Source organism: Megachile rotundata, chromosome 12, assembly GCF_050947335.1.
Source record: "Megachile rotundata isolate GNS110a chromosome 12, iyMegRotu1, whole genome shotgun sequence".
Lineage (NCBI taxonomy): Eukaryota > Metazoa > Arthropoda > Insecta > Hymenoptera > Megachilidae > Megachile > Megachile rotundata.
The window spans coordinates 10131723-10145332 of NC_134994.1; the positions used below are offsets into that span (position 1 = coordinate 10131723).

General features: G+C 40.3%; 1 protein-coding gene across 11 annotated transcripts in view; it reads right to left on the reverse strand.

The window, feature by feature from the left end:
• The window catches only part of LOC100883133 (uncharacterized), a 219695-nt gene that overhangs the window by 129484 nt on the left and 76601 nt on the right, over nucleotides 1-13610 (reverse strand). For 3 of the 11 annotated variants that reach the window (XM_076538072.1, XM_076538069.1, XM_076538067.1), the window contains exon 1: nucleotides 5245-7103. The exons of the other annotated variants lie outside the window; for them this stretch is intronic. In XM_076538072.1, coding sequence (XP_076394187.1) covers nucleotides 5245-5446 — 202 coding nt within the window. In that variant the 5' untranslated portion in view covers nucleotides 5447-7103. Of the gene's footprint in view, nucleotides 1-5244; nucleotides 7104-13610 lie in introns of those variants that run through there. 11 annotated transcript variants of the gene reach the window in all.

Genomic DNA, 13610 nt, shown 5'->3' on the forward strand with positions numbered 1-13610 from the left:
TAAAGTATATTTTATTGGAACATCCTAAATATTTTCCATCGACAATATAACAGCGTGAGACTATGTGTAATCAATTTATATTTAATATATTACACTTTACTGATATATTCTATGGACTGACATATCTACCGATATATTTAACAAAGTATAAGTATAGTATTAATAAAGTATATTTTATTGGAACATCCTAAATATTTTCCATTGATAATAAAACAGAACGAGACAACTCGAAACAAACATTCAAAAATATGTCGACATAAAATTCCTACAATTTATAATACATACGTCGAGTACAGCGCAGTTAACGAAGGTAAAAGTCTTAAAAAATTCAGCCGGCAAGATGTTATGTAGTCGATTGCAAAGCAAATACGGCTAAAATAACCGGCGAAGATAACAGAGTCTGACACCGTGAACAGTCACGCCGCTTGGTTTCACTCAAAACGATAAAGACGAGGCATTTCAACTTTTGTTCCTTTGCCAGGAACGACGATAAAACTTTACGATCGAGCCCGTGTAATTATTTCGTGCGAAAGGTACTCGCTATTTATTGCTGCGATTGCAACAAGTTCTTGAAATAATTAGGAGGACAGGTTCTGAGTAATTCAGAGGAATGCGATTGCACGGAGTCTTTGACGGTCAGTGTCATATAACACTTTCTTTTCTTTTTTTGTTTAATTTGGATGGTAAGTTTGTGTTCGATAAATTTGTAAGATGACGTCAATGATAAAACGGGTGATATATTGATATATGTGTTCTGAGCTTGATCTACACATTTCTATACATTTCTATACATTTCTATATATTTTTATATATTTTTATATATTTTTATATATTTTTACATATTTCTATATATTTGTATACATTTCTATACATTTCTATACATTTCTATACATTTCTATACATTTCTATACATTTCTATACATTTCTATATATTTTTATATATTTTTATATATTTCTATATATTTCTATATATTTCTATATATTTCTATACATTTCTCTATATGTCTGTATATTTCCATATACTTTTATACATTTCTATATACTTCTATATATTTTACATATTCTGTATATATTTTTACATATGGACGTATCTATATGTACATATCTTTACTTATGTCTACTTTCTGCATTTCTTACGTACAACATCTTTGTACATTTATATCCCTCATATTCGCAAATTATTAGTAGCGACATATAACCGCCATGTTTCCAGCAAATGCATAAAACAATAAAAAATCGAAGTCACGAAGTTCAATTCAATTTTTTCAAACATGACGTAAAAAATGTAGCAACCACGTATGAAAGCGCGTGAAGCATAAAAAGGTTGAATACCGTGCAACGTTTAGTTAGAAACATTAAGGGAGCACGCGCGTTTTGTTACCAGAGAAAAGGTCTGAAATTTTGAAGGGAAAGTTTTTCGTTTACAGTCGAAGCTTTTCAATTTTTCCACGCCTATAATTATAACGTTTCAGCGAGCCCTCTGCTCTTTGGAACGGGTCACAGCTGAACGATTCATTCGCGAAAAATGAAAAGACCGCGGGTTCGTTTCCACCTTTCTCGCGTTACGTAAACGAAACGAGCGCGGCCGCATTATGTGTAGAGGTAATCATGCTACCTTACAGGTTAACGCCGTGTTATCCATCGATTGCGTTCAACGGTTTCAAAATATCGCAATTAATTTCATCGGAATCGGTAGCCGTTCTCGCGTGCAATCGGATTTTCACGGTACCGAGAAAACTTTTCAACGACCTCGCGTCATTAACTTTCGCAATCGCGGTTTTACGCGAATTCCCGCCGTTTTACTTACTCGCGGCATATTTCTGTCGGACGTTCAGAGAAAAAAAGGGAAATTATTATTCGAAAGCGCTCGGTGGTCGCCGGGAAAGATGGAAAATTCTATACGTGACGCGTGAAACGCGATACATTACTGGACGTGCAGTGAAGTTTTACACTGCTTTCTTGTCGAGTATGTCGATACGTCGGACAGGAACGAACAAAAGCGCAGACGATAATTAGCAAAAACGTGAAGGTCACGGTTTCGAGATTATATTGAAATATTACTGTAAATTTGTTAGTCTGAACACAGTTTCTGAGAGACATTTTCCATTGTTATAATTACACTGAAACATGTACTTAAAATGTAAATCACTTATGTACTACTTATCAGATCATGTAAACTTAGGTTGTCGATCCTATGGACTACAAGATTTGCATTTGATAGACTTCGATACAAGTACATAAACATCCTTGTTATGACTAAATCAGAGAACCCGATTATCAAATATGTCTAACAGAAGATTTACTAAATAAATTTTCAAATAATTTTGTTTCTTCAGAGACTAGTCTGTCTGTCATAATGTCTGTACATAATTAAAAAAAGGATCTTGCTCTCTTGATCCAGGACTCTACACAAAGAAAACACACGAGAGATTTGGAACAGTGAAGAGAGATTGCTGTGTAGCGTCCCATTAAACAAGATTGCAGGTTTCTAGACCAACACCGTTGGAATATTAACCCGGGCCACGATGGGAGCTATTAAAAACCGTCAGATTGCTCTAGAACGATAAGTGACCTAACTGTACAATAAGAGAACCAGGGGAAAAATGCTCGAAAAATGACACCGTAAACCCCATGGACTGGTAAATCGAAAGGCTGGAGAGAGCTACACTGGAACATATTCTTTTGTCTGGGTTTATTCCTAGATTTGTAGATGTTGTTCTGAATTGATAGTTAAACCTCCAAATCCTTGTATTCCTACATTTTGCAAATTCTCATGGAGCGTATGTTCTTCAAATCCTTATATTCATATGCACTTGAATCCCAAAATCTACAAATATTCATTCGTATACCGCGAGACAAAATTTTCAAACTACAGAGTGAAATATACTTTATTCCAAAATTTCTATATTCAAAACATTTCTATGTACTTTAAAACTTGGTAATTGAATGCGTGGTTATCCAACGCGTAGATATCTAACGTGTGGAGATCCAACGCGTAGTAATTCAACGTGCGGTGATTCAGCGCGTAGATATTTAACGTGTGGAGATCCAACGCTTGGTAATTCAATGCGTGGTTATCCAGCGCGTAGATATCTAACGTGTAGAGATCCAACGCGTGGTAATCCAACGCGTGGTAATTCAACGCGTGGTAATTCAACGCGTGGTAATTCAATGCGTGGTTATCCAGCGCGTAGATATCTAACGTGTAGAGATTCAACGCGTAGGTATCCAGCGCGTAGATATCTAACGTGTAGAGATCCAACGCGTGGTAATTCAACGTGTGGTAATCCAACGCGTGGTAATCCAACGCGTGGTAATTCAACGCGTGGTAATCCAACGCGTGGTAATTCAATGCGTGGTTATCCAGCGCGTAGATATCTAACGTGTAGAGATCCAACGCGTAGGTATCTAGCGCGTAGATATCTAACGTGTAGAGATCCAACGCGTGGTAATTCAACGTGTGGTAATCCAACGCGTGGTAATCCAACGCGTGGTAATTCAACGCGTGGTAATCCAACGCGTGGTAATTCAATGCGTGGTTATCCAGCGCGTAGATATCTAACGTGTAGAGATCCAACGCGTAGGTATCCAGCGCGTAGATATCTAACGTGTAGAGATCCAACGCGTGGTAATTCAACGCGTGGCAATCCAACGCGTGGTAATTCAACGCGTGGTAATCCAACGCGTAGATATCTAACGTGTAGAAATCCAACGCATGGATCTCCAACTCTTATATCCCAAAATTCCTACGTACCCAAACTCTCATGTCCCAAATTCTATTTTCTCTCTGATCGACAGGAATGTCCACATCCCTAAATCCCCCTTACTCCTAGCATCCGTCACTCTATCTTCTAAAGTATGAATGGTAGCCTCGCAAACGTAATGTGAAAAGCCATAATAAGTACCATCAATGAATAATCCAACAACTATAATATTTGAATGAATTTCTATACCTACAGTAATTTATAACGTTAAAAATAGTTTGCAGAATCGTCAGAATTCGAGTTTGACACGCGAGAAAATGATTAACCCGACAATATTTCTTCCCTCGGTGATTGATGGAGCTCAACTTATAACATTGCACAGAAAAAATTTAGAAAAACGTATAATACAGCTGAGCGTGTTTTCCCGAAAGAACAAAGTTATCGAACATGTTCGATGAACGAAAATATTTGAATGGCAATGTTTCCACACGAAGGCAATAAAGTAAATGTTTTGAATGAGCTCCGATCTTGACACGATTGGGGCTGTACAACACGAAGAAGCGATGTTTTGTCTTCCATCGAACACTTGTTACCGACACGAGAAAATTCGTATGTTTTGATGAAACTACAATGCGATGCTGTGAAAAATGATTGTGTAATACGAATGAGCGCATTCTGACGCATCTTACGCGTTTTATTTCAATGCGTGTCTGTTTAACGTTCTATGGTTCATTGTTTAAGCTCAGTCCAACTGGATGAATCACGCGAACGGGAATTAAACATCAAGGATAAAAGAAACATTGTATAATACGTCTGCTTAACGTACTGAATATCTGAGTATTTAATTGCCACGGGTCAATTATATCATTTGATCGTTTATAAAATTGCTTAAAATTGTTTAGATAACGTTGGATCACCATTACGGTACATTACTTTTATAATTTATTCATTAGTCGCAGCTGTAAAGAATTTACGTGCAACTGTTCGATGCATAGTCCTTTTATTATTCGCACATTTAATGCAACGTTAACACCTTCTATGTTATAAACATTTTACCGAAACGATCTCTGAGAAAAGACACGTTTTAAAAGACACACGAAAATGATATAAGAACGATAAAGATCTAACGGGCTCAGCAAAGTGTACTTCACAGAAAAATGTCTTAGGTTCATCGCAGGGTGCACCTGCTACCCCAGATCGATGCTATTAAGAGGTTCAAGACCTCAAAGAATAAATCGTCGCAATAAAAAGATGAAATTTAAATTACTTAGCAAACAGTTCCGTGAAAAATCGATTCCCATATGTGGTCACAAGAATAACGCGGTTGGTCAAAGTGTAACTGTAGTTAACCAAAGGGTTAACCACCTATCCCATCTCTCCACACATTCCATCTCTCGTAATTCCGCGAAAGAGGTTTCATGAACCTACATATCCACATCGTAAGGACAGTTCAGATTCCAAACGGAATTCCTGCGTGATGGAGCCGCAAAAAGCGGTCCCATCAAACCCGACAGTGACCTAGTGCAAAACAGTAACTCACATAGCCAGACGTTGCCACGAGGCGCGGTGTGGAGCAGATTCAGGTGCAGGTTGAAGTCCAGACCGGCCAGGTCCTGTCGCAGGTGAGTGCTGTCCATGATCAGTGCTCTCTCCGGCAATAGGAACAGGTGATCGCTCCCTTCTGCAGGCCCCAGGGTTCGCGGTACTCCGAGCCCAAGAGGCCCAGAACGGGCTGTCAACATTCTACCACTACGAGTGCCGAAAATCGCGTTGTCGCGCGACGGCGCATCATCCGACCCGATTCCCGACACGCTGACTGTCGGATATCCTCTCGTGAGACTGATTCGAGCGTTACCACCCTCTTCGGCTCTTCGACTCTTCCTCTTTTGATCTTTCTCTACTCTTCTGTCTCGATTCGAATACCGGTTGATTCTGCTCTCGAACGCTCTGTTTTTCTCGGCTCGATAAATCTTGGATCGCTTTAGGAACCTTGGCCCATCAGATTTTGTTCCAGTTAATCTGATATTTGTAAACTCGGTCTGAGTATGTTAGGTACAATTATTGTTCCATCAGATTTTACAGTCAGTATCGAAATTTGACTGTCTGGATCTTGCGTTCAACTTATTCCTGATCAAATTTGGATTCAAAACTTGTGATTAGCCTCGGACTATTCCAAGAACGTTCGAGGTCCGACCTTATTTCTGTACCTTCTTACCAGGTCATACAGAATACGTGACTGCGACAGACTTCCAAATTCCGCGGGTTGCCTAGTCAGGTACGACCCAAGATTGTTTACTTCTGTTCCATCAACTTTCGACCCCGTGGAATTTGTAATTCAAACTGGCAAATAGTCGTTTCAGGTTCTGTAATCTCGTTCCATGAGATTCGGTGGCAGATTCTCCAGGCGAGTAAACCGGTGTTCTCGAATCAGCTGCGAATCCCCAATTCCCGGAGCGTATTCGCGCTGGCTTTCAGAGTTCATCGACGATTCGCCCGATAAATATTTACTTCGAAACGAAGCGGAACTGGTGGCAAGACAAGGAATCCCTGAAGCGAGGTAAAGCACGCGCGGCGTGCTTATTCGATCGACCGTCCCGCGGTGTTCCTCTTCTCTTTCATCGCGCGTCCGGCGCGCGCTGCTTCGCGGTCCAATTAATCCGCTTCTAATTACCGTCGACGCTTTTGCCGATCACGGAACGTCTGGTCGGCGATTCTTGGACTCGCGTGGCGACCACGAAACGTCGGGGTCCACTTCCCTTATCTGACTGTTTTCCTGGTTAAGCGGCGACAGAAGGAGCGCATTGTACGCGCGTCGCGTATCTTCGATCGTCGAGACGAGACGAGCACTCTGGGCGATCTCGTGAGTCACTCGGTCAGTCAACTCTATGGAGCGAGGAGGCAAGTTGAATGCGACGTATCGTCCACGCGGGTTAGCACGAATTGACCGCGCGGACGAGTGGCCTCGTTGAATTCGTTAAGGAGTATCAAAGGATGCGACGGGGTCGACGAATCTCTTGATCGCGAATCGAACGTGTTCCGTATATCGGCTCTGTTTGCCAACAGACCTGTTTGTTGTCGTATCTCTTACGATCCTTTGACGAATAATTCAACGCACTTGCACTGGTCGGCTAGTCCGTTTTGGGCAAACACGTGCCCCGGAGGGGAGGTCGCCAGACACGCACTACGCGAACGAATCGATCGAGCGTCCACGTCGACGAGAATTTACGCGAAAAAAAGAATCGATCGAACGTACGACAAAAACTTGTCACGATGACGCACGATTCACCTGACGATACGCGAGACGCGATTGGCTGTCAGGTAGACAGCTGGCTGACAACCGGGAATGACTCGTGGTGACGCGTTGGTACCGAGCGCAACGCGATCCTACACGCGTGGCGGTCAGCGTTCGACTGAATGACGCCGCGGTACAGCGCGCTCACGAGCCCCACCGAGGGGTGTCGGAAATTCCCGAACACATGGAGACACGGCTCGCTACGAGTGTACTCCGATTTTTCATTTGTTTCGAGTGCGTTTGAATACGCGCCGAGGAGAAATCTCCGGGTAAATCCAACGAATGGATAACTTCGATTGACATTCGCCCTCGTACCATAATCTACCCGGTTCACCCTTCCTCACTGGCGTATCTACCTATTCTACACGCAATCGCTAGGGTTCTTCAGTAAAAATGGGGAAGTTAGGAACTTTTGGAGGTTGGGAAGTTGGAATTTTTGTGGAAGTGTGAATTTGGAGATTTGGGAATTTTGGAATTTGGGGAATTTGGAATTTGGGGATTTGGAATTTGGGGATTTGGGAATTTGGGGATTTGGGGATTTGGGAATTTGGGAATTTGGGGATTTTGGAATTTGGGAAATTTGGAATTTGGGGTATTTGGGATTTGGGGAATTTGGAATTTGGGGAGTTTGGAATTTGGCGAGTTTGGAATTTAGGGAGTTTGGAATTTGGGGAGTTTGGAATTTGGGGGATTTGGAATTTGGGGATTTGGGAATTTGGGAAATTTGGAATTTGGGGATTTGGGAATTTGGGAAATTTGGAATTTGGGGTATTTGGAATTTGGGGAATTTGGAATTTGGGGGATTTGGAATTTGGGGTATTTGGAATTTGGGGATTTCGGAATTTGGGGATTTTGGAATTTGGGGAATTTGGAATTTGGGGTATTTGGAATTTGGGGAGTTTGAAATTTAGGAATTTTGGAATTTGGGGATTTTGAAATTTGGAAATTTGGGGATTTGGAAATTCGGGGATTTGGGAATTCGGGGATTTGGGAATTCAGGGATTTTATAATTTGGGGATTTGGAAATTCGGTGGTTTCGAAATTCCGGGATTTGGAAATTCAGGGATTTGGAAATTCGGAGATTTGGGAATTCGGGGATTTGGAAATTTGGGGACTTAGAGATTTGAGAATTTGAGAGTTCAAGAACTTGAAAATTGGAAAGTTTGGAGTTTCAAGAATCTAGAGTTTTAAAAATGTAGAAATATAAGAATTTGGAAAACATAAAAATTTCTAAATTTCTAATATCAAATACGTGAACAGTCCTACATCCCACGTCCCTACGTAATTACAAATCGTATTTCGTTCACCATCCCTAGCTACGTCCCTGTCCTCACCCTCTTGATAGCGATCGGAAAACGGACGTTGAGAAACGGGTGCTTTTAATAGAACAGACAGGTGGCGGAAAAATGAAATGCAATCAACCCATGTTTGATAACATAGATTGTTATCTCCTAACTACACATTACTATTAATCCTAATCACTAATTCCCGTGTTAAATTTCTCATTTGTCTCCATAAAGATTAAAATATGATCCCACATAAAATATCATTGTAACACTTTTTTTGTCATGCAAAAAATTTGCTCGATGAAATGAATTCGTCAACCCACATTCATGGTGGTATTTGCATACGTTAAAAAGAAAATAATTTTTCTTAATCCTTTACACTCCACTTGCGCCGTTACTGTGAAAGGTGAATGTAATAATGGCTCCGCCACTCTCCTCAATAAACTGAAATAATCGTTTCGTTTTAAAATTCAGAAGGTCTGAAATATTTGGTTGCTCGATTTAGATCAAGTACACGGTTGAGGAGTCTAACAGTACCGTAAAAAAGGTTGATATTAAAGAATTATTCTGTAGATAAATCAACGGCAATTACTTATAGTTATATAGTTAAACGATAATTATGACCGTTTTGATGTATCGCAACTACAAAGGAAGTGATTTCGAATCGGCCATTAGTGTTTGTTGGAATACAATAAAGCAAATACATATTTATACAGCGCAACGGATATCTGTAACGATGCACACCTGTGCAAAAAGAGAACAATGATACTTTACCTAGACTATTGGGTTAATCTTGAATATTCGGTTTGTAGGTTTAAAGCGCAACTTAATATCCCAATTAACAAGAGTTTCATCAATCCCATTAACCTATACTTTTCATTCAAATTAAACGTCATAAAAACTGAAAAGTTTCAATCTTGAAAAGATTCAACTCGTACGAAATGGAGTAAAACAAAATAAATAAATAAATCTTCATTCCTGGAATATCAAAGTAAACTAGAATTCCGATCATCTGTCTGAAATGGAGTAATAAATTCCTTTCATCGTTTCACTATTTGCGAAGTCATCCCATAATTTTCTGGATATAATCCGAATATCAGAGACGTGCAAAAGAACGTGGGAGATGCAAGGTGGCCGATAGTGTAGCAAGAATATCCCAGCCTCGTGAAATGACCAGCTACGGTTAGCAATTTGCCCCAAGTTCGCTTTTACGGCCACAGAATGTTTCATGAAGTTCCACCGAAGCTATCCCGCGTAACGTGTCGGTCGTTACACGGTTTCCCGGAAAATCTTACGATCCGAAGACGCTCGACAAAAACACGCGTAACCTGTCGATTTTCAACCCCCGTAAAAGATAACAGTAAATTATTGATCCGTTATTTCTGAACGGGAGAGTCACGATCTTGTCCGTTCGGGATTACACAAATCGGTCCCGGTGTTAAAGCAATTCCCGTTGAAGGTGATCTGACAATGCTTCTGCGAGTTTCGAGTATCGTCAAACACTGGGAATCTCATTAAGACTATCGATACCTGGTTACGGAACTTCCGTTACGTAACTACCTACGCCAAATTCTATCAACCTATAACAATTCGATGTCTGAACATAATAGGAGGAAAGTTTGATGGAACATTGTATTCTGACGGATTAACATGGATTGTGTGATTATTTGCATGTGTTGGGTTGTTACGTGCTGGATTTCTATGTTAGATCATTGTATGATTAGTTTCTGTGCGTTTGGTAACCTCGGGTTGGATAATTGCGCGCTGGGTAACTACGCGGTGGGTAACTACGCGTTAGATAACTACGCGTCCAATTACCACGCGTTGGATCTCTAAGCGCTGGATAATCACGCGTTGAATTACCACGCGATGGATAACCACGCGTTGAATTACCACGCGCTGGATAACCACGCATTGAATTACTATGCGTTGAATTACCATGCGTTGGATTACCACGCGTTGAATTACCACGCGTTGGATTACCACGCGTTGAATTACCAAGCGTTGGATCTCCAAGCGCTGGATAATCACGCGTTGGATCTCTACGCGTTAGATATCTACGCGTTGGAGAACCACGCGTTGAATTACCAAGCGTTGGATCTCTACACGTTAGATATCTACGCGCTGGATAACCACGCGTTGAATTACTACGCGTTGAATTACCATGCGTTGGATTACCACGCGTTAAATTACCACGTGTTGGATTACCACGCGTTGAATTACCACGCGTTGGATTACCACGCGCTGGATAACCACGCGTTGAATTACTACGCGTTCAATCTCTACACGTTAGACATCTACGCGCTGGATAACCACGCGTTGAATTACCACGCGTTGAATTACCACGCGTTGAATTACTACGCGTTGGATCTCTACACGTTAGATACCTACGCGCTGGATAACCACGCGTTGGATCTCTACACGTTGGATATCTACGCGCTGGATAGCCACACGTTGAATTATCACGCGTTGAATTTCTCCACATTAGATATCTACGCGCTAGATAACCACGCATTCAATTACCACGCGTTGGATCTCTACACGATAGATATCTACATATTCTACAACCACGCGTTGGATCTCTACATGCGAGATACCTACACACTATACAACCACGCGTTGGATCTCTGCAAGTTAAATATCTCCTTGCTATATAATCACAGGTTGCATCTCTACATATCATATGTACACGTCGATGACCAAGCACTAAATCTTAGTAAGTTTATCACACGTTAGATGTATAGACTCCCACCTCCGTTAGCCTTTTACAGTATAGCTCACATTTGAATAATAATGTATGAATATAATAGCGAATAATGTCACAGTAGAATAGTAAGATAATAGTATAGTAGAATAGTAGAACAGTGTTAGAGAGGAATACTGAAATAATAGAATACTCGATCATTGCCAGAACTGACCACATGTGACTGCTTGATCCCTAACCTCGAGCCCCGAGGTAATAAAGCCAAATAATTAATAAGGTCTTACGCCAGACCCACGTGCAATTTGGCCAATTCTGCAGATGCGTAATTCTTGCATCTTTAAATAGAATAAAACTTGCATATAACAATTTTTCATCCAGAATTTAATAGTAATCTGTCCCAACTTCCTCACATTGCAAGTTTGTTCATTCACACAAATATAGTCATCATATTACCATGTTTTACTTTATGTGTACCATACTGTCTGTAAATACTGTCTGTGTGTATAATACTGTCTATAAATGCTGTCTGTGTGTATTGTCTGTAAATGATAAGTGGCAACTTAGGGATGAGGTGAAGGTACAAGGTAGAAATTCGCTTTATCGCCCGTAATTGCCAGTTCGAAGACCATGGATCCCACGCAAGTCGCAAAAATAAAAAGAAAAGTGTTCGACAAGAAGTCGAACCACCGTCGTTCTTCGCGAGATCGAAGTTCCATTCTCGTATACTGTTACCCGCTCGGCGGTGTTCGGACACTTCTTGCGGCTTGATCTTCCGCGTGCGTGCCTCGTGTACGAAGTCGCTGAAATGGCGATCGATGCCCCTTTACAGGGAGTAATATGCCAAGTCCAGCAGTCGACTCGTCTGATAGAGGCCGCCTTGTTGTACATGGCGCGATCGAACCAGACGAGTTGACGGTGCTAGCCTCGGGTTAAGAAGCAAGGCCGGACAGTGATTGACACAGAGATCTTCTTCGTTCTTGCTTACGGTATCCTGTCACTTCAGCTCCATAGTTGATGGACGCGAGGATCGGTATTAGCGACAAGAAACGATACGGCGATTTCCTACTTGATAACCGTGTACGCTTTAATAAAATTCTAGTGTCCCTCCATTACTACTTTTATTGCCTTCTCTCCGCATTTTCAACTGTGTCGACTACCAACTTCACACAAATCTGTTGAAACTTTATTCGGTTTAAGATATTCGTATTAATTACTCAGGACTGTAAATAATAAATACAGAAAAATATTGTGAAAATTGTTGGTAAGATTTGTCAACAATAAAAATACTACTTAATACATTTTTTAACTGTTCTGTCAGACAACAGAATGAGGGCAAATTTTTTCTGACTGTCCATTTGTCTACCTTTAAATCAGAAACAGAATCGATTTCCACAACGAAATTTACACAGTGAATAACATGGTCAGAATGTGTCTGTTTGATCTTGATATCTCAAGCGCTCTGAAGTTAGATTAGTAAGATCATATCTTATTGAGCAGAATGTATCCGCTAGCTGATGAATATAATCTCACCGAGCATAATTTCAACTCAACGGTGAATGCACAAAATAAATTTTGTTCCAACCGTTTTCTTTTATCCGATCATTTAATCCATATCGACCAACTTTCTATTATAAATTTTCTGAAGATGTTCACTTCGTATGTTCACTCGATCATAGTTCACGTTGAATCGTGCAGTTCGACATTTAGTATCCTTGAAGGTAAAATTGAACCCACTATTTTCTTCGTTATCTCCAGTCGAATTGGGTCGAATGCATCGAAGAAACAAGGAATTGTATCCTCTAAGTCTTCGGACCATAGTTCAAAATATACGTGTAATAGGAAGATGGTTCGTAGATTATCTGTTCGTGCCATCGGTTGACCTAAATTAACCGACCTTTGTACGACATTGTCTCATGTTCATATTCGTTATCTAAGCATAAATATCAAATAGCGTTTATTGAGTACTCTGTGTAAGTTGATATATTCAATATATCGTGTATTAACACTTAAAGTGTATGGGCACTTTATACGTACTCATATGGACCACATGGGTTATGGACTTTACTGAACTGAGCTACTTAGCTTCTATCTCGCTTCTACTTGAATCTGTCTGGATAAATAATAGGAGAGCTTTGATCCAATTCTTCTGTATAGTTTACTTAATGTACTGTACAAAAACATATGAAATACACATATGTAGTGTGTACTGGTTTGAATGACATAAGCTATTTAGCAAGACTGCTAGATCTTATGGTAGATCGGTAGACATCTAGCTTATGTGACAAATAAAAGAGTATCTTTGGTCCAACTCTCCTCTACAATTTGATGTATTTAATATACTATACAATAACATATAAAGTACACATATGTAGTGTGTACTGGTTTGAATGACATAAGCTATTTAGCAAGACTGCTAGATCTTATGGTAGATCGGTAGACACCTCGCTTATGTGACGAATAAAAGAGTATCTTTGGTCCAACTCTTCTCTACAATTTCATGTATTTAATATACTATACAATCACATATGAAGTACACATATGCAGTGGTTTGAATGACATAAGCTATTTAGCAGTCTGCCTAGCTTATCTGACAAATAAAACGAAAATATCTTTGATCCAACTCC